We start from the raw sequence: 27,820 nt of genomic DNA on the forward strand, positions 1-27,820 counted from the left end.
TAGCATATAAGAAGTCGACAATAGCCTTTTGTAACCAGACGCTTATAACTGTAGCTTAATAAACTTGTAACCAGTTAAGATCTAAGCCTGACTGCTGTTACCCTTTTGTCACTGCAACACAGCCAGCACAATAAAAAGAACTTTAACCGTTTGGTTACCACAGCCTGGCCGTAGGTGAGAGTGCTAGGAGCTCCCTGCTCTAACAGAAAAAAAACTGGGTTGTTCAGGACCCAGGGGAATCCGTCAGCCTGTCCTGGCTGCTTGCAGGTACGAGCTCCCTGCTCTTGCAGTTTAAGACTCGGATGGTAACAAGGGCATAGTTGGTACCTCACCGCACATTATCCGGCCACCAGCTAACATATGACCAAGGTATTAGAGTTTGACAATTACATTTGGAACATGTGCAGTAGTTTGCATTCAGTTTTGTAACACCTGCTATTACTATCCCGAGTTAAGGAAGCTGCATATATGTGTGTGCACCTTAAGGGCTTAGAGCCTGATGTGAAACTCATTGGAAAAACTCATGGGATTGTTTCACTTATTTTCCAGTGTTCTTTGTATTAGGCACTTAGAAAAGAGAAGTGCAGGTCAAAAATTTTCTATGGAAATTGCATTTTCAACTAAGCATTTTTTTACATGTACTTGCTTAAAATGATTTTTTCATAAAAAAAAAAAAAAATTATGTACCCAAAACAGAAAATATTTTGGCCAAAAACAAATATTCTGACACAGAAATGTGGCCATAGTACATTATAAGAGTTGTGGTTTTGTTTCCTTGTGGCCGCTGTCAACAGAGAGCAGCCAGACTGCCCTGCCCTCCATGTACAGAACAGCTGACCAGAAGCTCTGCAAACAGGGCTGCTTGGTGAACCAGAAGCCCTCTCTGTTGCCAGCAGTGTCCACACTGCTCTTCTGTTGACAGAAGCATTATTCCTCAAATTTTCAAGGGGTAATGCTGTCGAGGCAAAAGCAGAGTTCTGTTGGCAGAACGCTTTGTGTGTGTGTCGTTGCTCCCTGACTTATGTCGACATAAGGCCCTTTCTGTTGACAAAAACTCTCTAGTGTAGACACAACATATATGCTTACGGTATTTAACATCTAGCATCCTCCAGAGAGAGAGCGAGAAAGAGAAGCTGTGGCAGTCAGAAAGATAGCAGTACAAACATATACATGTAAAGTGTGAGGAACTAGAGTAAGTAAAATGTTTGTGAATGTCCTGCATTAAACATGCATCACATTACAAATCGTTGCCAGTGCTGTTCTTAAAATAGGGGTAACAAAAAGTAAGGTCTGATGTTTATTAAGGGCCATCTTGTATTCATGTGCATTGTGACTCTTGATTTATTGATTTTTATTTCCCCCCCAAATTCAAAAAAAAAAAAAAAAGAGGACTTTTTTTGATAGCTTGGTTGGTGAGCCCTGTGCTAAGTCATACTAGATATCCCATATGCACAGCCAGGACTGCCATGATGCACTGCTTACCTTCATCAAGCATGGAGACTTTTGATAGTTTATGGGTGATTCAAGACCTAGTGCATTGATGAGAATGGGAATATGAGGGATATGAGATATTGGAGATGGGGGAGAGAGAGCTCAGTGGTTTAAGCATTGGTCTACTAAACCCAGAGCTCCATCCTTGAGGAGGCCATTTAGGGATCTGGGACAAATAGACTTAAAGAAAATCTGTCAGGGATGGTGATAGGTCCCGCTGCGAGTGCAGAGGACTGGACATGATTTAAAAAAAAAAAAAAAGAAAACTTCAGGTGGTAGACATTGAGGATTGGCCTGCTGAACCTGGGGTTGTGAGTACAGTCTTGAGGAAGCCATTTAGGAGTATGAGGCAAATAGATTATAAAAAAAAAAAAAAAAAAAACTTGTGGGAGGGTGCTTGCTCCTGCCAAGAGGGCAGGGGACTGGACTCAATGACCTGCAAGGTCCTTTCCAGTTCTGTGAGACGCATATCTCCATATTATTTTTTCTCATGCAACCAATCCCATGAACAATCACATTCTCTTTCATTTATGATCTACTCTTAGAGAATCAGAGGCACTCAGATCAGTCCTCAATGGAAGTAAAAACCTAGGATTTGTAAGCCAGATCACAGGTTAATCTGAAAGTCTACAGGGAGTCTGTTCTATAACCTTTTTTCTAGTTTCTTAGGTGTGTATGTTGCTTCAGATTGCCCTTTATATTTACCTTGTTTCCCTTAATTATTTATATTTATTTAGACTCACAAGGATAAAATTAGTTCCCTTTACATAGCCATTAGTGTACAGAAATCTATGGTATGTCTACAATGCAATTAAATTCCCACATCTGGTTTGTGTCAACTAACTCAGGATTATAGGCTCAGGTCATGTAGCTGTAAATCTCCAATGTAGACACCTGGTTCAGTTTCTGGAACCATCCATTGTGCAGTAAACATGAGATTCTGAGTAAGTAAATTCATCACTCCAGCCATTTTTGTAGTGGATTGTTATCCGTCTTCTCAGTGAGGAGAGCTTTGGTTTATCTAATTTCAGTATTTAGCATTATGCAACAGAGTGTTTTAGCAATTTGTTTCAAGTATTGTTTCTTGTTCAAAGAATTGTACCCATATTTATTTGTAGATTCTGAATTGGTGTAAAGTGGTATAATACTATTGTCCTGTGCCAATTTATCTCCGTTTTGGATCTAACCCTTGGAATATATCTTAAAAAATACCCTTTTGGTAAAAATAGATTGTAGCTTAATCTTTTTTTTTTTTTTTTTTAACTTCACCAACATGAAATAGCAGGAACAGAATGGGAAAGTAGTTACGACACCTATACCCAGTTAAGGCACATACTTTGAGATAACTGGTCGACTGTGCTACGTTTTTTCAGACATTTAAACCATATGTAATAAGTCAGAAAGCAAGCCGCAGTCAGATCAGCTCCTACACTAATTTCAGGCACATTTATATTTATCAGAAGGTTGATGCACTGGTGGTCAGTCTTCGAGGGTTCAATTTAACATGCCTACTAGATCAGCTGTCATGGCACTACCATTGACTCAGAAGTCCTGGCAGTTGCTAGGAGTAAGGAAAGTCAACAGGAGAGTTTCTCCTTTTGACCTTCTACTGTGGAGATGGTTGCAAAAATGGATTTTAGATATGTAAAATTAATTTTTTATCTCCTAGTGTTGATCTGGCCTTAGTTTCTGGTAGATCATGCTCCTTGTGATTAGGTTAGTGACTAAGTAACCATCTGATCTGAAATATCTTTAACTTTTGCCCAGCCATTTGTAGCATCTGTCTCTCTGGAATTCCAACCACCTTTGTGGTCTGAAACTTGACACACCAGCTGTGTCTATACTAGCAAGTTCTTTTGAAAGATTTTTCGAAAGAAGGGGGTTCTTTTGAAAAATCCCACAGAGCGTCTACACACAAAAAGTATTCTTTCAAAAAGAAATTGAAAGAATGAGGCACTCTTTTCAAATTCAGTCTTCCTTTTCTGTTTCAGGAAGCACTCTCCCTTTCGAAAGCTTCTTTAGAATGAAAAGGTGTGTAGACGCTCCACAGGCCCTTTTTTTTTTTTTTTTTTTTTCCCAAAAGAACAGTCCTCATGGGGCCTGACTTTTCTCCATCCCTGTCCCATTCTTTTGAAAAAACGAGGGCTGTTTGGACACTCTCTTTTGAAAGAGCAGATCACTCTTTTGATCTGCTTTTTTTGTGTGTGGACTCACTCTTCCAAAAGAAATTCTTTCAGAAGAGATCTTCCAGAAGAGCTTCTGTTGAAAGAATTCTGTTGTGTATATGTAGCCTTTATGTATATCTGTAAAGAGATAATCAGATCTTATGGTGCCATATAAGGATGTAGACAAAAATGTTTTTTTATCACACTTAAATATGAAAAACTGTATGTTCCTAGAACAAGGTGTACAGTGTTTCCTCCTGCAAGCTAGTCAGTTTGTCTGAAGAGTGTAAAATCATACGTGTTTTCCACAACTGTAATCAACTAGTTTCCTTTACCTATAATATTCCTCTGTGTGTTTTCATACCATTATTTGCTATTCTGTCACTTTTCCACCATGAAGGACATCAAGTTCCAGTAAATGCATTATATCTGTTTAAATTTTCAGTAATGGATTTTGATGTTCTTTTCTTTAAATTCTGTTAAAGTAACTTGCTTAAAACAACTGAATATTCAGATAACTTTGTTACCAACTTGCATGTGTGCCACACCCGGGAGATAGTGAGTTGATTGAAACTGAAATTTTCCAAAAGGAAAGTTTAAAAAGGAAAAAAAAAAGAGTGAATAATTTTGAAAGTGTCTTTGGACAATCAAAATTCTTCATTCGAAATTTTCCATTGGAAAAATTTTGATTTTTCCATCTAGTTCTCTTAATTAAATTGCATGCGTATATGCTAATAATTAAGCTATTTACTTAAAATACTGTTGTTTTAGTACTGAACTAGAAAATCTTGTTACAGCTCTCTTTCCTGAAAAATGAAGAGTACACAGTTTTCTATGTAACTTAATTGCCTAGATTTGTGAAGTGAGATTCTGCTGTATCGTATAATTTTCATATGTTACAGACGTCTGCTGTTACTTAATATATTAGAAATATCTTGAACCAAATATACACAGTGTATTTAAATTGACAATATACTAAATGTAATTACCTGCAGTGCTTGAGAGCTGATTCCATCACTGTAGCTTTGGGGCATAAAATAGGCAAATGACAGTGTGTAATCAGGTTATTTTGCATTGCCTTGATTTTTGAAGATGATTATCTGTTCCATTCTGCACTAATCTAACTAATTAAAATTCACAATAACAAAAATTATGGTTTTTTAAATTCTTTTTCTGTTTCGGATTCAACTCATCATTTAAAGTTTGTGTGGAACAGCAAAGTTTCAAAAAGTTCAGTAATTAATATAGTAAAAATGGGCTTAATGTAAGATCATACATGGTGCTGCATCTACAGTGCATTCTATTTTTGGAAGTGGAATGCAAATGAGGGTGATTGAAAATGAAAATGAAGGATTGATTTACAAATCTTGTGCTTCATTTGCATAATCTTGCAAGATTGCGCTTCTGAAAGCGGCTTATCTGAAAGCAAAACCTGGGATGTAGATGAGTTTCTTTTGGGGGAAGAAAAAAGTTTTTGAAGAACCTTTCCTGTGCTGTTTTAGGAGGAAGGGTTCTTTCAAAAACAGGAGGGAGAGTGGAGGTGTTCAGGAACCCTGTCTACATGGCTGTTTTTGCTTTTGGATAAGCCTCTTCCGTAAGTGTGATTGCACAAGATTATGCAAATGAAGATTTACAAATCAGCACTTAATTTGCATTTTAGATTGTCCTCATTTGCATTCTGATTCCCAAAGTGGAATGCAGTGTAGATGCAGCTGGAATGTATTTCAACCCTTCCCATAATTTTTTTTTAAAAGGCATCTTTTTGTATCTGTGTATGTGCTGGAAGAAATTTGAGGTATAGAAAAATATGAATTGTGCTCCTCTCCCTCAAAATATACAGTACTGTGTTTCAGAGAAAGGTGTAAGAACCCCACAATAGGAAGTTGTGGGATAACCTGCCCTCCTTATTAGTTTGTTTTCCAAGATATTTGATAGTGAAATTATTTTAATACTTCAAATAAAGTTTAGTAGCCCTTCCAAAATGTACTAGTATTAAAGTTATAACATAGGCAAAAGATGGGGTGCGGGGAGGAGGATCAGGACTAGATCAGTCTGATAAGTTCACAGCCATTTACAGAGCCCAAATGAATGTTGTACTTCCACTTCTGCACACTGCCAGTGAGCAGCTGTACATAAAACAGAATGAGGGTGCTCAGTTTTAGTTCCATTTTGGAGCTGAGAGCCAAGGAGATGCTGGATTCTTTTATTTCCTCTGCACTAAATAAGATGTAAGTCCACAAAACCCTACAACTTTGGAATAGGAGCTGATCAAACACAGAAGCTCTCCATGGCTGCTTTTCTGGAATCCCTCAGGATCTATGGAGATTGACAAGCACCGTGGTTGCTGTGTGCACCTTGCTATGGACACCAAGATTTAATCACTATTCTTAATGTAACAGCTTGTGAAAAAACAGTGCAAAGAAGTGCTAGACTCAGGAAAAAATGCAACATCAGGACTTTCAAAGGAATGTGGGAGACCAAATGATGAAAAGACACCACAAACATTAACAGAGGTATCTGTGTCTTAACAAAACAAAAAAGCAGTCTTGTAGCACTTTAAAGACTAACAATTTATTAGGTGAGGAGTTTTCTTGGGGCAAACCCACTTATGCAGATCTGGAGATAGTGCTGAAAGTGAATTGGCACAATGATTATATAACAGAAGCTATGTCTACACTAGGTCGAAGTGGCATATTTCAAAGTAACAACATCAAAATAGGCTACTTAGACACGTATCATCCACACATCCTCTGGGGCTGGTGCCGTTGATTTTCAATGTCGAAGTAGCAATGGGGACCATTGAAAGGAGCTGCCCCAGAAAGAAAAGCAGAGCATCCACACACACAAGCGCTCCCTCTCAAAATAAGGGGCCAGGAAAGCCTGCGGATGGGGTCACAGGCTGGACTAGACCTTCCAGGGCAACGGCAAGCCGCTCCTTTAAACGGCCCCTCCCAGACACACCCAGCCTGCATAGCACGAGGTCTGCAGAGCACTAGTCACACTCTCGCAGACCGATTCACAGCAGCCATGGATCCCCCAGCAGCAGCAGCAGCAGCACCTGGAAGCCTTCCAGGCTGTCACTTGGGGAGTAAGTGCCCTGCTAGGTACTGCATGGGAGGCTGCTGTGCAGCTCCTGGGAGGGGGGCCCTCCCTGGGGGCAGATGGGGATGCCCCAACCACCGGGCTTCCCTGTTCAGCCCCCACCGGGTGCTCCACCACCTCTGGAGCTACCCCACCAGCTCCAAGTGGTGGGAGTAGCTGGTCATGGGGGAGTGGGACAAGGACATGTGGCTGCAGAATTTCTACATGCGCCAGCAAACCTTCCTGGAGCTCTGCCAGTGGCTCACCACCACACTGAGGCACCAGGACACCCGAATGTGGCGCACCCTCCCTGTGGAGAAGAGGGTCGCAATAGCCGTCTGGAAGCTGGCCACTCCAGACAGCTACTGCTCCATGGGACACCAGTTTGCAGTGGGAAAGGCCACAATTGGGGCCATTGTCATGGAGGTAAGGAGGCCTGGGCAGGTGTCCAATGGGGGCGGGGGGGGCCACAGAAGGGGGCCCAGGTGTGGGGCTGGGGTGGGAGGGGTGCCAGGGAGGGAGGAGGCCAGGTGTGGGGTCGGGTGTGTGGCTGAAGAGAGAGGGGGTGCCCTGGGAGAGAAGGGGTGGAGGGCCACCCGGGAGGGGCTTGGGGCACCCTGCACACCCTCATGGGCTCTTGTGTCCCCTCCCCGTAGGTGGGGACCTGGACGCAGCCATCACTGGATTTGCTGCCATGGGTTTCCCGAACTGCTTCAGGGCCCTAGACAGGACCCACATCCCCATCTGTGCCCCGGACCGCAGTGGGGGAAGATACATAAACTGTAAGGGCTATGACTCTGTGGTCTTTCAGGCCATGGCGAACAGCTGAGGCCACTTCCAGGATGTGTATGTGGGCTAGCCCGGCTGTACACACAATGCCCACATCTTCTGGAACTCAGGTCTGTGTCGCCAGCTGGAGGCAGGGACCTACGACCCCCAGAGGGAGGTCCATCTGGGGGACACCACCGTGCCCCTCTGCCTCATGGCGGATGTGGCCTGCCCCCTACAGCCCTGGTTCATGTGCCCATACACCGGCCACCTCACCGCCAGCCAGGAGCAGTTCAATGGTTAACTGAACCATGCCTGCCAGGTGGTGTAGAGGACGTTTTTCGGCTGCCTGAAGGGCCGGTGGAAGTGTCTCCTTGCCTGCCTGGATGTTGGCCTCCAGAACATCCCCCAGGTTGTGGGTGCATGCTGAATGCTCCACAACATTGTCGAAAGCAAGGGGGAGGCTTCATCAACGCCAGCGTGGGCTTCCCCCAACTAGCAACTGCACCCAGTTGCCAGGCCTGCTGCGAGGGAGTACGGGTCCGCAGGGCCCTGCAGGCCCATTTTGATCAGGGGTACCCATGAGCACTTCCCTGGCCATCCCCGGTGGGCATCCCACACACCACCCCCACCACCTGCACACTATCCCCCCAACAAGCACACGTCTCAGGTTCTTTGGAAAATAAAACTGTCAATTATTGAATCTGGTAAAACTGTCTGGTACGTGCACAACAAAAACTGGAACCAATATACAAATGGGGGGCCAGCGGATGGCTCAGCCATCACCCCATCAATCTGGGGTGGGGATAGAGGAGCGCATACCTGGTCGGTACGGGTTGTGACCTTCCTCCTTGCCCACGGGCCCTGGCGTGGCAGGCTGGGAGCCCAGAGGACCGGCAGGTATGGCCAGGATGCCTCTACCAGCCAGTCTTCAGCCCCAGTGGTCTCCAGTCTTGCGGGGGGCTGGCAGGTGGGGCGGCAGGCAAAGCAAGTGGGGCAGCGAGGTGGCAAGAGCCAGGCAACGGCCTCCAGGAGCAACCCTGCGATGTCCTGGAAGACCCCCATGAACTCCTGCCACCCCAGCCAGCGCCAGGTGGACTCCTCCCTGTTGAATCGCAGCCTCTCCTTGGCCACCTCCGCCTGCTGCCAGAGAGCTGCCAGGAGCTGAAGGTCCACGGGGGCCATCCCCTGGGTCCAGCAGTGGTGTGCCTGTCCTGGCCTTGGTGGTGTCCCAGGACAGTGGCGGTCCCTGACCTCCTATGGGCTCTTGGGAACCACAGATGATGCCTCGCTGCCTGGGGCCTCAGATGATGCAGCTGCTGAGAGGGACAGACAGGGGGAAGGCTGTTAGTACTGTGTCCTGGCCCGTGGCCCATGCCCCTGTGGCCCATGCCCCCCGTTCCCTCTTGAGAGCTCCGTCCCCCATCCATGGGTGTGGTGTCCCTGTTGGGTGGCCCCATTGCATGGTCCCCCCCACCCCACAGCATTAGGGCACAGTGCTGTCCATGGGCAGGGTGCTGATGGGTGTTGATGGCCGTGATACCATCCTGGGACCATGCTGTGGCTGGGCAATTGCAGGTTGGGGACCCCTGGTTGTGTCTAGTGTCCATGGCCTAGAGGTGTGTGCCCTGTGAGGTACGTATGTGACCGTCCACTGCCGAGGTCGGGGGAACTCCGGTGTGCGGGCACCTGGCTGGTGCTCTGGGAGGGGAGGTCTGTTAGGAGACCCCTCCTCCACTGTCCTGAGGGCTGGCTCCTCAGGTGAGCCCCAGGGTGCAGGGCTGGCCTCCGGGCTGGACTCTGGCTCCAAGGCCTGCTGGGACTCCTCGGCTGCAGTGTCAAGTGTGGTCTGCGGGGAGGAGGTGTCCCAGGGGTCCAGGATGGCACTGAGCTCCCTGTAATAGGGGCAAGCGGCGGGGGTGGCCCCAGACCAGCTGTCTGAGTCCTGGACCCAGGCATAACCCTGCCACAACTCCTTCACCTTGCTGCGGACATGATCCAGAGTGCGGGCATGGTGACCCCGGGCAGCCAGGCCCTCAGCTAGTCAGGCGAATGCTTCCGTGTTCCACCGCTTGGTCCCCATCACGTGGAGCACCTCCTCCTCACCCCAGAGCCCGAGCAGGTCTCGGAGCTTGACCTCCAACCAGGAGGGGCCCCGCCACTTTTTATCCCCCTGTTTGGCTGCCAGGGGGCCCTCGGTCCCCTCAGGTGGGAGCCCTGGGGGTGCTCGGGGAGTTGGCTGGATGGCATGGGTGCAGCATGGGTGGTTCAGGGCCTCTGGAGAGTGTGCAGGGCTAGCACGTGCATGTGCTGCTGCCTGCCCGCTCTCAGCTTCCTGCCACAGGAAATCCGTCTGCATGGTGCTTTAAGGGCTGCGGCACATGGCGATCATAGAGCCCTGCAGGGGCTGGACAGCACGTCTCAACCTCTGTTGATTGCTGCCATGGAGGGTCCCGCAATTTGGAAGTAGGGGGATGCGGATTGTCTACCTGTGACCTACGTCAACGTTTAACGTCGACATAGGACGCTAGTCCCATCTTCAGATAGGAATAGCGATTTTGACATCTTGCCACCTAACGTCGATTTCAATGTCGAAGTAGCACACGGCACGTGTAGATGCGACGCACATTATTTTGACGTTGTGCCAGCTACTTCAAAGTAGCCAGCTAGTGTATATGCACCCAGAGAGATACAAACAAAAAAAATTGAAATGAAAACAGACAAATCAGGTACATAGGACAGAAGGGGTAAGGAAATTACTTTCTGTGTCTGTTAAGTTAGTTGCCTGAGATCACTGCAAATATCAAAATGGGGAAGCTGTCTTTTGTAAATGTGTAAGGTAATTGCTTTTTCTGTTGAGGCCAAGAAATAAAGTATCGAATTTGAACATAAACTCTAGTTCATATGTTTCCTTATGTAATCTGGTTTTAAAGTCTCATTGTTTTAAGATGCATATTCTCAGGTTTTTAACAGTATGGCCCGCACCATTGAAACAGACTTTAACACCAGATTACAAAGGGAAACATCTGAACTAGAGTTTATACTCAAATTCTGTGATTTGCTTCTTGGCTGCAATAGAGATAGCAATTACCTTACACATTACGAAGACATCTTACCTATTTTGGTATTTGTAGTGATTTCAGGCAAGTCGCTTGACTTAATAGACACTTACAGTAAGTAATTTTCTTCCCGCTCTTCCCATCCTTCATCATCCCCCTCCTTATGACCTATGTACCTGATTTGTCAGTTTTCATTTAATTTTTTTTTGTATCTCTAGCTACGTCTACACGTGAAGCCTACACTGAAGTAGCCTATTTCGATGTGGCGACATCGAAATAGGCTATTTCGATGAATAACGTCTACACGTCCTCCAGGGCTGGCAACGTCGATCTTCAACATCGACGTTGTGCAGCACCACATCGAAATAGGCGCAGCGAGGGATCGTCTAGACGCCAAAGTAGCACACATCGAAATAGGGGTGCCAGGCACAGCTGCAGACAGGGTCACAGGGCGGGCTAGCGCTTCCGGGGCAACAGCTGGCCACTCCCTTAAAGGGCCCCTCCCAGACACACACAGCCTGCACAGCACGCGGTCTGCAGAGCCATAGGCACGCAGACCTCAGGCGACGCAGTCATGGACCCCCAGCAGCAGCAGCAGCAGCAGAAGCAGCCAGAGGTCCACCCAGCCACCCCTGCAGGAGCAGTGCTCGCCCTGCTCGATGCCATGTGGGAGGCAGCTGAGCACCTACTTGCCACACAGGAGGAGGAGCGGCCCGCAGGGGAGGAGGACTCAACCCCCAACCCTGCAGCACCCCGAGCCCCACCCCCGCCTCACACACCGGCGGCTGTGGAGCTACCCCACCAGCACCGACTGGTGGGAGCGGCTGGTGCTTGGGGAGTGGGACGACGACCGCTGGCTCAGGAACTTTAGAATGAGGCGGCAGACATTTATGGAGCTATGCCAGTGGCTCACCCCCGCACGCAGGCACCAGGACACTGCCATGCGGCGTGCCCTCCCTGTGGAGAAATGGGTCGGCATCGCTGTCTGGAAGCTGGCCACTCTAGACAGCTATCAATCCATGGGACAGCAGTTTGGCGTCGGCAAGGCCACCATCGGGGCTGTCCTCATGGAGGTAAGAGGACCCACGGGGGGCGGGGGAGGGCAGCCCTGGCAGGGCAGGGGGGCCCGGGCAGGGCAGGGGAGGGCCACACACACCCTGCTCACCCCTCACTGGTGCTCTCCCATGCGCTTCCCCTGCAGGTCATGCGCGCCATCAACACCATGCTGCTCCACAGGCTCGTGAGGCTGGGGGACCGGGATGCCACCATCGCGGGCTTTGCCACCCTGGGCTTCCCCAACTGCTTCGGGGCTCTGGATGGGACTCGCATCCCCATCCGCTCCCCGGTGCACAGTGGAGGACGCTACATAAACCGGAAGGGCTACCACTCAATGGTCCTCCAGGCCTTGATGGACAGCCGGGGCCGTTTCCAGGACATTTATGTGGGCTGGCCTGGCAGCACCCACGATGCCCGGGTTTTCCGGAACTCGAGCCTGTGCCGCTGGCTGGAGGCGGGGACCTACATCCCCCAGTGGGAGATTCCTGTGGGGGACACCACCATGCCCCTCTGCGTCATCGCAGATGTGGCATACCCCCTCCAGCCTTGGCTCATGCACCCGTACACGGGCCATCTCTGCCAGCCAGGAGCGCTTCAACCAGCGCCTCAACCACACGCACCAGGTGGTGGAGCGCTTATTTGGCCGCCTCAAAGGGCGCTGGAGATGTCTCCTCACCTGCCTGGATGCAGGCCCCACCAACATACCCCAGATTGTGGGTGCGTGCAGCACCCTACACAATCTGGTGGAGAGCAAGGGGGAGGCCTTTTTTCAGGGCTGGGCTGTGGAGGCCGGCAGGGCCGACGTGCAGCCACCCGCTGCCCCCAGTCTCCAGGTGGACCCCGAAGGGACCCGGGTCCGGGAGGCCCTGTGGGCCCACTTCAACGAGGCCGTGGGGTGAACACTGCCAGGTCCCCCACTGCGCCCCCCCCATCCTCCACAACACTCCCTGCCCCTATGCCCACACCACGGAGCACCCAACAGCACCCCCCCACACACACAGTTTTCCTGCACAAATAAAAGTAAACACTTGTTTGTGAAATCAAACTGGTTTACTTTCAACTCTGTTCTATAACTAACTAATACAAACTATATACAGGAACTTCTAACTAACATAAATATGAAAAGTGTACGTACATATTAACAAAAAAAAAAACAGGGATAACAAGGAAGGGGAGAACTATTTACATGGGCGGGGGACTGGGCAAACGGGGCACAAATAAATAAATACCAACTATATACAAGGGGGGGGCACATCCTGGGCCCCACGCCCCTATAGTCCAGCACTGGGGGTGGGCGGTCGGGAGGCCCGCCTCGGCTGCAGCCCTGGCCGGGGCTGGCTGGGGGCCGGGCGGACCGGCAGATACGTCCGGCGAGTGTCAGCTGGCCCCAGGTCTCCCTCGGTGGAACGGCCCTCGGTGGCGAGTGGCGGGGCGACGGCACGGCGACGAGCGGAGCAGCGGGTGGCGCGGTGGGTGGAGCAGTCAGGGCGGGCGAGGTAGTCCGCTATGCGGTTGAATGTTTCCATGTAGGCCCCCCATGCCTCTTGGCGCCAGGCCAGCGCCCGCTCCTGGAGGTGGAGGCGGCGGCGTTCCACCCGCAGGCACTGCTCCGCGACCTCCACCTGCCGGCGGTGGAGGGCAAGCAGCTGGGGGTCCGTCGCTGGAGGCTGGTGCTGGGTCCACCGTTTTGCCCGCCATGGGGCCAGTCAGTCCTCCGCCGAGGGGCTGGCCTGGAGCGATGGCCCCGGAGGGGATTCCGGGACCACTGACGCCTCACCGGCACTCTCCGGTCCTTCTGATGGTGCAGCTGCGGAACACAGGAGGGGGGGAAGAAGAGTGGAGACAGGTGTTAATGTGGGCCCTGAGCCGGGGCCCTTGTCCCCCCACCCCTGTGCTGCAGGTTCCCCATCCCCGTCCCCGGGAGATGCTGCTGTGATGGGGTTCAAGGGTCCCCCTGCACTGCACCCCGTCCCCCGGTGGGAGTGACTCTCACTTCACTCAGCAGGGTCTGACAGGAGAGGTTTCTTAGGCAACAGATGCCCAGTTTCTCCCAGAAGTGACAGTACAGCAGTCAGAGACGGTCCTTCCAACCTGTCCTGGGGAGAAGACCCCAAGGGGTGCCCCTCTGGGGTGTAGCTTTCCCCCTCCTCAGGCTGGCTGCCTTCCAGCTCTCCCTTCCCCTAGCCTCTAACTGCCACCCCCGATTCAAACCCAGCTCGGCTCCTCCCTCCTCTTTGTTCAGGGCAGAGGTGTAACCTGCCAGTTGTAGCCCCAGGATCATCCTTAGCCACTGGGAGCTATTCAGCTTGTTGCTCATATCTAGCCTGAGACTCGCGTTTGCACTCCCCCCACTCCATCACATGTTGCTGCTGCTGCTGCTGCTGCTGCTGCTGCTGGGTGTCCCACCCCCTCCTCCCGGGGGACCCTAGAGGTTCCGCTCCCCCCTGCCCCGGGGATGGGGCATGGCACTGTCGTGCTGTGGGGGGCAGGGGCTGATGCACTCCTGTGAGGGACATGCCACTGCTGTCCTTGGGGCCATGGTCATCTGGGCATGTGGAGGGCCCTGGCCACATATCTATTACCCCCGCCCCTCAACCCCAGGGGTGTACACCGAGGGGGGGTACATACCTTTAGTCCACTCCCACGGTTGGGGACACCGGGGGGGCGGATGCCCGGCTGCTGCTCCTCGATGGCAGGAGGAGGTGGAGGAGGAGTCCCCCTTCTCCTTCTCCTGCTCTGGTGCTCCGGGGGAGCCCCCAGGTGTGGGGCTTGCCTCCGGGGCGGACTCCGGCTCCGGGGCCTGCTGGGGCTCCTCAGCCGAGGTGTCAAGCGTGGCCGGAGGGGAGGAGGTGTGCCGGGGGCCCAGGATGTCCCTGAGCTCCCTGTAAAAGGGGCAAGTGACGGGGGCGGCCCCAGATCGGCCGGCCGCATCTCGGGCCTGGGCGTAACCCTGCCGCAGCTCCTTCACTTTACTCCGGACATGGTCCGGAGTGCGCGCAGGGTGACCCCGGGCGGCCAGGCCCTCGGCCAGCCGAGTGAACGCATCCGCGTTCCGCCTCTTGCTCTCCATTACCTGGAGCACCTCCTCCTCGCTCCAGAGCCCCAGCAGGTCACGAAGCTTGGCCTCCGTCCAGGAGGGGCCCCGCTGCCGCTTCCTGGCCTGGCTCCTGCCCTGGGAACCCTGGCTCGCCTTCGGGGGGGTTCCCTCAGGGCGCTGGGGGGGCTTCCGGGTGGGCATCGCGTTCGGTGGGGGTGTGGGTGGCTGCGGAGGAGTGTGCAGGCGAGCTGTGTGTTGTTGCTGCTTCCTGCGCAGAAAGGGAGGAGGTGGGGACCATTAAGGGGCCGCTCCACACGGCCACCGTTGAGCTGAGGGACTGGAGAGAGCGTCTGTCAACCCCTCAGCTGATGGCCGCCATGGAGGACCCCGCAATTTCGAAGTTGCGGGACGCGCAACGACTACACGTTCCCAACTTTGACGTTGAATGTCGAAGTAGGGCGCTATTCCCATCCCCTCATGGGTTTAGCGGCTTCGACGTCTCGCTGCCTAACGTCGATGTTAACATTGAAATAGCGCCCAACACGTGTAGCCATGACGGGCGCTATTTCGAAGTTAGTGCCGCTACTTCGAAGTAGCGTGCACGTGTAGACACGGCTTCTGTGTTATATAATCGTCATGCCAATTCACTTTCAACGCTATTTCCAGTACAGCACTATCTCCAGATCTGAAGAAGTGGGTCTGCGCCATGAAAGCTCATCACATAATAAATTATTTTGTTAGTCTTTAAAGTGCTACATCACTGCTTTTGTTTTTTCACAAACTTTAACAAAGCCAGAGCCACTATACATCAGCATTTGTCTCCCCAAAAATTAGTGACAGGCACCATGAAAATACTTAGTTTTAAACTCATCCCCCTTCTCCCCAATTTCTTTTTCCAAATGATAACCACCTGCCACCCAGCCATTGGGGGAACAGAAGCTAATTACAATCTTTCCCAACTAGTGGAAGATAAATTAACATTCTGTGTTGTCTTCCAAATACATGTTTAATTACTTGCATAGAATTGTTGTCAGGTGTAGGTTTGGCCAAAGCAGATCTTAACTAAAAGATTCATTTATGAATTGGAAATTTGCTTCAGTAGCCCATTTTCACCCTTTTGGAATGGTCAGGCTCATTTTGATCTTGTTTTACTCAGCCATAGGCCATTACCAGAATTGCTGCTTTTTGCATATTGAATCATTTGAGATGAAGAATTCTGACTTTGTGTAGGTTACATGAGGGGAAGAAATGTGATTTTATAAGATGTGCCTGTTGGTTTTTAATATATGCAAATATGTGCACAAATACAACACAAAAGTCATCCATGAGAACTGAAGTCTGAGCAAAGATGAATAAAAAATGCAGATATTTTCCTGTTTAGAGTCTTCATGGAAACAGTGACATGCTTCACTCTAAGTCAAAAATAAAATTTCCAGGCTGTCATTCATGTAAATAAACTGTGCACAAGAGTTTACCAGCCAGTGTCTTCGACTGCAACATAATATAACAGGTAACAGTAGGGGCTTATATTTAACAAGTGATTTCTGCTTTGACTCGGGCTTATACCACTTTGCAGTATGAGCTTGTCACTCTCCCAAGATAAATAGATTTGGGTTCCTAGTTGGGAAATGATCATGGTGCTTGTTTAGTTGATAGCTGCTACTTATTAAATCAGTACTAAATAAAACTGCTTAGAGAATGCTGAGCTGAGCTATTGGAGGTGTTTTCTTTGGCATATGATGTGAAAGCCAAGTTCTTAGTCAGTTATGGTCGCTAGGATCCCATGACACTAGTCTCCAAGATGTAAGTGGTTTATTTCCATGTTATGCCTCCCTCACTTCTCACCCGCAGTCTGTTCAATTTGATGTTGTTCCTCACTTCCTGCTCTAAAGTGAATAAAGTTGAATAGCTGTGAATACTAGCCCAGAAATAAATATGTTTACATAGTGAATGGAGTGATTCCTTTGTTTAGAGATGTGTGGCTACATTATAGTTTGGAAAGGATTAATTCTGGTATTATCTGGATGACTAGAACTGGATAAATGCAAAGTGTATTAGAAATTTACTTTTTAAAATGATTTATACTTTAAAAAAAAACTTTTATTGAATTTATTGAACATTGAAATTAGGACAGAAAATGAAACCACAGACCACATGCTGCATTATGTATTTGTTTTAGTTTTCAATTTTAGTATGAGTTGAAAGATTGCATTCATCATACAGTCCAAACACAAATTAATCATGAGCCTTGTATCTTTCATTTCAGTGTGCAGTGACCTGGAATTCAGGGAGGTTGCGAACAGACTAAGAGACTGGTTCAAGGCACTTCATGAAAGTGGAATCCAAAACAAGAAGACTAGAATTGTACAAAGACCTGAAAGAAGCAGTAAGAGATCTCTTCTTTTGATATTTGATATTTTCTTTGCTACATTTCCACACTTTCATTTTCCCATTATTGCGACATCCATTATTCTTGTAAATCTGAAAATTGACTTTATATAGCGACCTGTATAGAAACAGTAATCTATGATTTGAAAAGTTGTGTTCCTCATTGAGATTCTTCTCAGGATGCAAAACCATGCTTGAGTATTGATATCCAAAGTTCACTTCAAGTTTTTACCCAGCGGGTAGTGATCAACGGCTCAATGTCAGCATGGCGGTCGGTTTCTAGTGGAGTGCCCCAAGGTTCGGTTCTGGGTCCTGTTCTGTTCTGTTCAACATATTTATCAATGACCTGGATGAGGGGTTGGATTGCACCCTCATCAAGTTTGTGGATGACACTAAGCTAGAGGGAGAGGTAGATACACTGGAGGGTAGGGATAGGGTCCAGAGTGACTTAGACAAATTGGAAGACTGTGCTGCAAGAAATCTGATGAGGTTCAGTAAGGACAAGTGCAGAGTCCTGCACTTGGGCCAGAAGAATCCCAAGCATTGTTACAGCCTGGGGTCCGACTGGCTCAGTAGTAGTTCTGCAGAAAAGGACCTGGGAGTTGTAGTCGACGAGAAGCTGGACATGAGTCCACAGTGTGCCATTGTAGCCAAGAAAGCTAATGGCATATTAGGTTGCATCAAGAGGAGCATTGCCAGTAGATCCAGAGAAGTGATTGTTCCTCTTTATTCGGCTTTGGTGAGGCCGCATCTGGAGTACTGTGTCAAGGTCTGGGCCCCCAGTTATAGGAAGAATGTGGATACACTGGAGAGGGTCCAGTGGAGGGCAACCAAAATAATTAGGGGGCTGGAGCGTATGACCTATGAAGAAAAGTTGAGGGATTTGGGACTGTTTAGTCTGCAGAAGAGAAGAATGATGGCAGACTTGATAACAGCCTTCAACTTACTGAAGGGAGGTTGCAAAGAGGCTGGAGAGAGGCTGTTCACGGTGATCACGGATGGCAGAACATGGAACAATGGTCTCAAGTTGCGGTTGGGAAGGTCCAGGTTGAATATTAGGAAAAATTTTTTCCACTAGGAGGGAGGTGAAGCATTGGAATGGTCTATCCAGGGAAGTAGTGGAATCTCCATCCCTGGAGGTGTTTGTCTCGCCTCGACAAAGCCCTGGCTGGGCTGATCTGATGGGTTTGGTCCTGCCTAGGGCAAGGGGCTGGACTTGATGGCTTTTTTAGGTCTCTTCCAGCTCTATAGTTCTATGATTGTTCTATGTTCTATGATTGAAATATTGTTTTGCAGAACAGGGGCTGATGAGATAATTATATGGAAGTTGTCACTCACAAACCTATTACTTAGCCACAGGTTTGATTGATAGTAGCAATATGGTAGAAATGCTTTACTAGACCATGATAATTAGTTGCCCTATAAGAAGGGTGAGGGGTGGGAGGAAGACTAACAGTGAATTCTGAGTAACTGCTCTGCTGCAAAAGCCATTTAGCAATCTACTCTATCATTGGAAAGCCGTGGTTCATAGAAGCCTGCTTGTATGTAGTCCTTCACCACTAGTTGGTGTCACAGTAGATGCTAAAGAGAAGCTGTAGAGTCCTTTTACTTGTATCAGTGTTCACATATACACTTGTGGCTGCATCTCATTTGCCTCCAGGGCCAAAGAATACAACTAATGGATCTTATATAGGCAATTAACATTCAAAATAGATCCAGCACAATTTTACCTGAGGTTGCCTAAAAACATACATTGAAAAATGCAACAGAGAAATTAGTGAAACTGTTATAATTGCAGCAAATCAGCGGGTGGCACTGCAATGGTTTAGCAGCCAATGGCCGTGGCTTTCAGGAGCAGTGTAAACCTAATCAAGAACATATACCTGTAACCTAACTCAGAGTGTGCATTCTCCCTTAACCATGTAGTCTTGGGCCCTCTCTTCCATTGGAGCAATGGGCAAGATGAAGTTCAGGACAGCAATCTGCATGTCTGTGAAAGGCATTCCAAATGAGACAGTTTTGTATGGCAACCAGTATACAATGCACAGTGCTAGTTGGTAAAAGCAACTGTTACTATTCGATAACACCAATTCCGACCACACAATAAATTCCTCATCTTTATGTCTTAGACATACTGTAGCTGTACCAAGACTTAGCAGTTTTGCTTCAAACCAGAAAGCATAGCCCAGGGCTAGTCACTCTTTACCTCAAATATTTGAAATCAGATTCAAACCTTCAGCTCAATGACAGTATCCAGCTTCTGCTCTCCGTGCCCAGGTTGCGAGAAGGAGTCAATGAGTTTAGCCTAATGCGACCAAGTTGTCATCTGTAGAGCAGTTTTAACCCTGATCACATCTTCAACCTCAACAACTCAACAGAGGGCTCCATCACATACATTCCTCACCCAACCCCCAAAAAAGATGTGTAGCTTTTGGTTTCAGCTTCTTTCCCTGACATTGACTCCATGGCCTCAAAACCAGGAAGCTAAGTCCAGCTCCAGAGGGTGCACACCACTTCACCGCTGGATTTGTAGTCCTTCAGAGCCAGTGTACTGTACACAGGCATCTGCCTTATGAAAGGAACTCTGACAGGGATCAAAGGATCCTCAAATTAGGGCCTATACTTGATACAAAAAGTCGCCTTGTAAGAGTAATTTAGATCCAGTAACAGAAGAGATTTGGAAGTAGATTAGAGGAGTGTGAGATGCTTTCCCTTCAAGTTCAGTTCTACATGTAGCTTCAAGATGGCCAGAGATTAAACAGTGGAGGTGAACTGAAATGAATGCACCACGTTCTCTTTCCTTCTTGACGTGACTTTTTCTGCATGTAGTGCAAGTTGATGGGTGCGCTGAAGGAGGTTCTTGGATTGGAGCAGTACAATGAAACACTTCAGAGTTCCTAGAGTGTGTGATTCAGGAAGCATGCCTACTCTGGGTTCAAGGGAAAAGGAGCTGGACACTAAAGAGCTGAAAAGAGAGGTGGAGAAGGAGTTCATAACTGCCAGAGGCAAGAGGTCATGATGTCATTCTACGCAGCTGGAGATAGACAAGAATAGGTAGGCTAAAACCCCCAGAGAAAAAGGGACCAGGAGAAATTTCACTGAAATATCAGCTGACACCTGGTCATCAGTGTGTAACCTGTACAAAATATTTCTCAAGATACAGTTGGCCCAGGGGAACAGAAAGATACATGAGACATAGCTGTAGGTGTCTGGTTGTTTTAATCTGTAAGAAAATGAATTTTGTCCATAACAAGTCTTCCAGACATTCAAGGAAGACAGCTAACCTTCTGCAAGGGAAATATGGAAAACAGACCAGTCTGTTGCATTTCCAGAACCAAGACACAAGACACCATTCTAAGACTGAACAGGTTTTTACAGTCAACTTAAAAAAGAGATCAATTGGTGATGACTTTTCTTAGCACTAAGGAGACTCGCAGAATATCTTGCAGATAGTAAATGGCTTGTCCATGTGATCTCCTCTGTGATACATCATATTATGAAAGGAGAGGTGATCATCATGGAAGTTAACTACTGCCTAGGTAAGTGGCATAGGGTTTGGGCTTTATGGAATGTTGATCCATCTTGTATGAATACAGGGAGCTAGGTAGTTTGGATGGTTGGAGATTGTTTAAAAGCACTTCACTCAAAGACTGTAAAGCCACAATCCTACAACTGAGGAAAAAAAGCTGTTCTGGTTTAAAAAAAAACAACCTTGTTTAGAAGGAAAGTGAAGTTATAGAAATGAGAAGCTGACAGGGATTAATGTAAATAATTAGCAAGAAAATGTAAAAGATTGGTAAGAGATTCACAAGGAGAAATCTCTGGCCAGTAAATTTAAGGAGAATAAGGAAGATGTTTCTTTAGCATATTGGGAACACAAAGAATCCTAACAATGTCTTTGGACCATAATTAGATGGAAATGGTAAAATTACTAGTAATACATAAAAGGCAGTCATTTCTGTTCTGTATTTGATGGAGAAACTCATGATGTAGTCATGTCATATAGAACAACACTTTATATTCTACTAGTATCTCAGGAAGATGTTCACAGCTGCCGTCAAAATGGACAACTTTTTATATCAGGTATGCTCCACTTGCTTCCAGTATTTAGAAAGCTGACTGAAAAGCTCACTAGATCATTAATGTTGATTTTTCAATAAGTCTTGGAACAATGCAGATGTTCCGGAAGACTAGAGGAGCACAAATGCGCCACTATTTTAAAAGGGTAAATGGAATAACGTGGGTAATTACAAGCCTGTCAGTCTGAGATTGATTGGTGTGACTGATACAGGGCTTGATTAATAAAGAATTGAAGTAGTACACTGTGATTAATGCCAATCAACATGGGCTTATAGAAAATAGATCTTACCACATAAAGTTGATATCTTAGAAGTGGGTCCTACCCACGAAAGCTCATGATCTAATAAATGTGTTCGTCTCTAAGGTGCTACATGACTGGTTGTTATTTGTTAAGATTAGAAGTGTGATTGATGAAAGTAATAGTGCTGGTGTAGTATGGTTAGACTTCTATAAAACATTTGATTTACTGTTGTATTTTGTTTGAAAAAAGAAAAGATATAACCTTAAAACATGGAACACTTGAAATGGATTAAAAACTGATCGAGCTCAACAGACAATTTAAATAGGGTACCATCATTGAAATGGGTATGCTTTTAATGTGGTCTTCCAAGGGTTAGTTCTTCACCCCACACTATTTAACATTTTTTTAATAACCTAACAGTATAAAATATAAAATAATCACTGATAAATTTTGTAGATGACACAAAAAATTGGGCGGAGTAGGACAGGTCACTAACACAGTAATCCACATCACTTGATAAACTATGCATTTTAATATTGTGAAATGTGGATGTATACATTTACATAAGCATTATTTATACAATAGGAGATCCTACCTTGGGAACTGGTGACTATGAAAATGATTTGAGATGAACAATCAGTTCAACATGAGCTCCCAATGTGACACTGTGGCCAGAGTAGCCAAAGCGATCCTTGGATGCATAAATGAGGAATCTTGATTAGACGTAAGAGAGATTATTTAATCTCCATATTTGGCACGTGTGCAATTACCAGTGGGACACAATGTTTAGTTCTACTGCCCACCTTTCCAGAAGGATGTTTAATAATTAGAGAGGGTTCAGAGAACAATCACAAGAGTGAATAAGGATTAGAAAACATACCTTATAGTGGTGGACCCAAGAAGCTCAGTCTAGTTAATTTAACAAAGAAAAGGTTGAAGAGGTATCTTGATTACAACATATAAGCACCTTTCAGTTGTAAAATATAAAGTAGTGGTTTCTTCAGTGTAGCAAAAATGGTATAACAGCAACCCATGGCATGGTTGCCACAAGAGACATGCAAGCCAATTTTCATCAGCATTCAAAGCAGGAATGCAGCCCTGCCCCTCCTCACGCGTGCAGCTGGAAAGTTGATCCAACTCATGCCACCTGGGCATTGACAAAAAAAAAGACCAGCTAATGCTGCCAACCACCACCTAAACGGTAAAGCTCTGCATCTTTATTAATGAAGGCATTATAAGGAGGACTATTAGTGACTTTAAAAAGTGTCAGCAGCACTCGGACTGTACATAGAGGTCAAAAGGTCAAATTTCAGCTCTGTCTTTGAAAGGTAGCTGACCGCTGGTATAACATAATCCAATGATCAGATGTTGAAGGTTGGCAAAGTCATACTGGAAATAAGATGTACATTTTTAACAGTGAGAATAATTAAGCATTGGACTACTCATGCCTTGTGGTGGCAGATTTTACATCACTGACCATCTTTAAACCAAGGTTGTATTCTTTTTTCTAGAAGATACTCTCTAGGAATTATTTTGAGAATATTTTATGGAAAGTGAATGAAAAAGGTCAGACCAGATGATCAATTTGGTCCCTTCTGGCCTTGGAATCATATTATCATTCTTACATTCCAAACACTTTTCTCTTCCATGAAATTCTGTTTATTTTCATTTAATTTGACATGCTATATTTCTGTGTTAATTTTCATGCTAGCATAATAATAATAACAATACTAATATACAAACAAAATTATTTAAAGATGAGCCTGTCTTGTTGGGGAAACATTCTCACAATGTGAGGAAAAAATTGCTTCTCAGGGATGGTCTGGAGGGAATTGTTTAAAAATAAGGAAAAGCTCTATTTCTGTATTTTTGTTACACTTAAAGTAATTTATTACATTAAATAATATAAAAAACTAATATAAATGTTTTGTACATTTTTTCAGTTTAACTGGTGCACATTGTTATGAAATCTAGTTACTGCATTAATTAAAACAAGAAAATGGTAAAATATGGGTCTCTATTTAACAAGAAATATACTTAACCAAATGCACATATACTGACTCTGGTGCACTGTTGCAGGAAGCTGGTTGAGTTAGTGAGGGTCCAAGATTGAGAAGCCTGTGCAAACCTGCTAATGGTTCTGGAGAGTAAAACTCCGTGAACTAGTTCAAGCACCACTAGTATAAGCAAGAATACAGGTCCTAGGTGTGACAAAAGTAGCCACTCAGTAGATGTTAAGCGCAGTTGTAGGTAAAAGGCGAAAGGCAGTGTCTCAAGAAACTGAGTCCCAAACCACACAGCATTATAAATAACATGATTAATGCCTTGAACCTTTAAGCAAACAGGAAGCCATCATGACTGAGCTGTCTTAAGATTTTAGTGACTTTAGGCTGTGTCAAGACTGTCATTTACAGCAGCACAGTTAAACCCCTGCAGCTGCCCGCTGTAGTGCTTCTAGTTAAGATGCTCCCAGCCAGTGGGAGAGAGCTGTCCCATTGGTTTAATAATGCCTGTCCCCACAAGAGAAGATAGCTGTGTAAGCAAGAGAAGCTCTTTTGTTCTGCCTACACTTGTACTTAGATTGGTACCTATGTCATAGATTATGCGTGTGCCAGAGCAACCTAAGTTATATTGAAGTAAATTGTAGCGTACAGAAGTGATTAGAAACATGGTCAACTGCTCAACTTGTACTTGTGAATCTGGATTGGTTTTAAAAGTAAGGATATCCTGTTCGTTCAGTTCCATGTAGATGAGGTGTAAGCTTTTACATCTGTTAGGTTTGATTTAGGAATAAGACAGTCAATACATATGCAATCTTTCACAATTTCTCTTCACAAATAACTTATGAGGCAACATGTGTTCCTTTTATTCCTTAATTACCTCATATAAGCCGTGTCTACACGTGCACGCTACTTCGAAGTAGCGGCACTAACTTCGAAATAACGCCCGTCACGGCTACACGCGCCGGGCACTATTTCGAAGTTAACTTCGACGTTAGGCGGCGAGACTTCAAAGTCGCTAACCCCATGAGGGGATAGGAATAGCGCCCTACTTCAACGTTGAACGTCGAAGTAGGGACCGTGTAGTCGTTGCGCGTCCTGCAACTTCGAAATAGCGGGGTCCGCCATGGCGATCATCAGCTGAGGGGTTGAGAGACACTCTCTCTCGAGCCCCTGCGGGGCTCTATGGTCACTGTGGGCAGCAGCCCTTAGCCCAGGGCTTCTGGCTGCTGCTGCTGCAGCTGGGGATCCATGCTGCAGGCACAGGGTCTGCAACCAGTTGTCAGCTCTGTGTATTTTGTGTTGTTTAGTGCAACTGTGTCTGGGAGGGGCCCTTTAAGGGAGCGGCTTGCTGTTGAGTCCGCCCTGTGACCCTGTCTGCAGCTGTGCCTGGCACCCTTATTTCGATGTGTGCTACTTTGGCGTGTAGACGTACCCTCGCAGCGCCTATTTCGATGTGGTGCCGCGCAACGTCGAAGTTGAACATCGACGTTGCCAGCCCTGGAGGACGTGTAGATGTTATTCATCGAAATAGCCTATTTCGATGTTGCTACATCGAAATAAGCTATTTCGATGTAGGCTTCATGTGTAGACGTAGCCATAGTGTCTCTAAAAACTGACTATTTCTACAGTCTTTTTCAGAAAGCCATACACTATTACATGTGTTGCTCTCCTTTATTTTACTTGCTAAGCAGGAAATGTCTGCAGTGGGGTCATCTTGTTTATGGTATTTTGGGACTGAATTAAAATTACTTTATGTATCTTAACATTCAAATATGGGTTTTTTCTTCATTTTGATGACAGTGCGTGGTAAGTGAGGCTGACCCCCAGTTGGTTCTTTTATTTGTGGCTTGGATGTAACTGAAATATTTCAAATATAACTTTATTAAGATGACTGCAGTTTTTTCTGATATGCTCCTTTAAACCTTGTTCATTTGAGGGGAGAGAAAGTCATTACGATTCCTGAAGTGATTGGCAAGGTTTCTGTAATTTGCACGGTAAATTGGCTCTGGGTGCTATGCGTTCCCCTCCTTGTGCACAGAGACATGAAGAGTAAGATCCACTGAACATAATAAGCCCTGTTAAGAAAACCTTTTGCTTTGTCACCTACTCTGCTTCTTCAAAGGTTAAATTCAGGGTTGAGTTGAAGATGTCTCAGTCCAGACTGAGTATTCCTAGCAGACCATGAGCAGATTGTATTAAGTGGACTAACCCTTTGACCTCCTATGTTTCCAAGTCATCTAGGTCTGGGCAGAGTCCAAACATTGTCTTTAGCTCTGAGCCTTTACAGAATGCCCTGTACTGCAGACTCCCATGTGAAACCTTTCCATGGTAAGATGGGGAAGTGGAATTCTGCAACCCAGATGTCTTAGACCCTCAAGGCCAGTGCTGAGTTCCTATGCCTTCTCAGTCACTTCTGTGCTTCCTCAGAGTTCTACCATTCATATATATATATATATATAGAGAGAGAGAGAGAGAGAGAGAGAGAGAGAGAGAGAGAGAGATTATAATTTAACCCTTCAGGGATGATGTGACAGGAACACAGGTTTGGCAAATAAGTTTCTTAATCTGTCTTTTTACCATTAGATAGCACAGACAATACTTATTTATTTGAAATGATAAATGCACAGTCGTCCCCCCCCCCGCCCCTCCCCGCAGAGACATCACCGCTCTTGGGATAGTCAGTGTCTCTGAGGAAAGATAAAGCTCCTTCTTCCTCACCTTGACCCATATACACCACCCCACTGTTCCAGCTGTGTCATCTGTTTCTAGCAGTGGCTTTACCTTCTGTAGTGCCTATCACTTTTAAGAGCAGTCTGTGGCTCTTTTTCTGTTTCTTCTCTTCTGCTGGAGATTTTCCATGCAAGGTCCTCCTGCATGGGCATTTATTGGGCAAAGACATAAAAAGTAGTGACTCTGCCAGTCCAAGCAGGGTAGAGCTATTCAAGGTTGATTGCCCTGTTTCAGCTTCTCAGACATAGTTTTTCAGTAAAAAATTGAAGTTCTAATCTTTAGTGAAGGCTATAATATCAAATGATATTCATAAAACAAAAAGGAATTTAATAAACTGAGAAACACGTAGCTGCCAAACTGTCAGGAACTAATTAGTTCAATATGCTGTCAAGCTATAGAAGTGTGAGAAACCCAGATCATTGCTATTTAATCTGTGCTGATGAAGTTTTGTTTAGTTCTAGCTTACATTTAAAATGTGATGCTCCTTAATAGAGTAAACCAAATATTTCTAATATTTAAGGGATTTAACTTGTGTACATTGTATCTTCTCCAGAATCGAATTGGTGCCCAGAAAGAAAAGAGGGGGTGTCTCAATAGCTATTTTGTATTCAGGTTGTAGTTAAAAGGCCTATTCTGCTAAGTGTTGTGGAGTTCACAGTCTGTAATAGAGAACATAGATGGAAGTATCTTTACAGTTTACAGATGGAGAGCGGAGGAACAATGAGATGAAATAGGAGTTTACTGGTTTATTAAAATAGTTTTATAGGCTGCTTATTCTTTTATGTAGTCATTTATTTTGATAGGAAGTAATGGAAATTAGTGTCCAGCAAACAGAGTCAAAGAAATGTGACCCCGAAAATACTCCAGTTGATTGAAGAAGTCCTGCTGAAGGTCTTTTAGTGTTAGACGTCGATTGATTGCAAGCTAAAGAAGTCATGGTGGATCTCTCAGTGATATGAAAGACATTAAATTCATATGTGCTAATTTGGTCATCATTTTGAAGAAATTAGGCTATACACACAAAAAATTAGGCTACACACACAAAAAACCATGTGCCCACTTCACCAGAACTAAAGTAGATAGATATTGCATTGGAATTTCAGAAGATTCCATCTGGCCTTGAAAAAAAGAAATGACCAATTAAGAAAAAGTTACATAAAATTATGACAATTTCAGGGATCTATTTTGACACTCTGCTTTAGTAGTAGTAGTAGGCATCCTTCAGTCTGCATAGACTATGGATCATGCCCTTTATAGTTTCAATTGAGGACTTCATTTACAGCATCTACTGTGACTATGAAGACCCACATGAGAGTGACAGTCCTTGCTGCATCTCTTGCAGATGTGGTGGGTGTCTGGCAAGTCCTTAGTGTGCTTTCTGTGGGCTCGCTTCTCCTCTGCTAGCTGTCTGATCCTCATCTCGCCCTTCTGAAGCCCTTGTGTAACCCCTGCCTCCATCTGCTGTGGTCGTCTGCTAGTTCTTCCTAGGTGTCCAGCTCGATGTCTACCTCTCTGAGGTCTCTCTTGCAGACATCTTTGTAGCGCAACTGGGGGCGTCCGGGAGGTCTTTTGCCAGAGGCTAGCTCACCATACTGGATGTCTTTTGGAATCCTTCCATCATTCATCCTGTGGACGTGGCCAAGCCAGCGGAGCCAACGCTGCCTGAGGAGGGTGTGCATGGTTGGGATTCCAGCTTGCTTGAGAACGGCGGTGTTGGTCAC

At 46.3% G+C, this 27,820-nt stretch overlaps 1 protein-coding gene across 1 annotated transcript in view; it reads left to right on the plus strand.

Annotated features, from left to right (window-relative positions):
• SPOCK3 (SPARC (osteonectin), cwcv and kazal like domains proteoglycan 3) overlaps positions 1-27,820 on the plus strand; it is a 414,135-nt gene that overhangs the window by 343,179 nt on the left and 43,136 nt on the right. Inside the window, exon 7 of the mRNA XM_074993065.1 lies at positions 16,924-17,043. Coding sequence (XP_074849166.1) covers positions 16,924-17,043 — 120 coding nt within the window. The remainder of the gene's footprint in view (positions 1-16,923; positions 17,044-27,820) is intronic.

Source organism: Carettochelys insculpta, chromosome 4, assembly GCF_033958435.1.
Source record: "Carettochelys insculpta isolate YL-2023 chromosome 4, ASM3395843v1, whole genome shotgun sequence".
Classification (NCBI taxonomy): Eukaryota; Metazoa; Chordata; order Testudines; family Carettochelyidae; genus Carettochelys; species Carettochelys insculpta.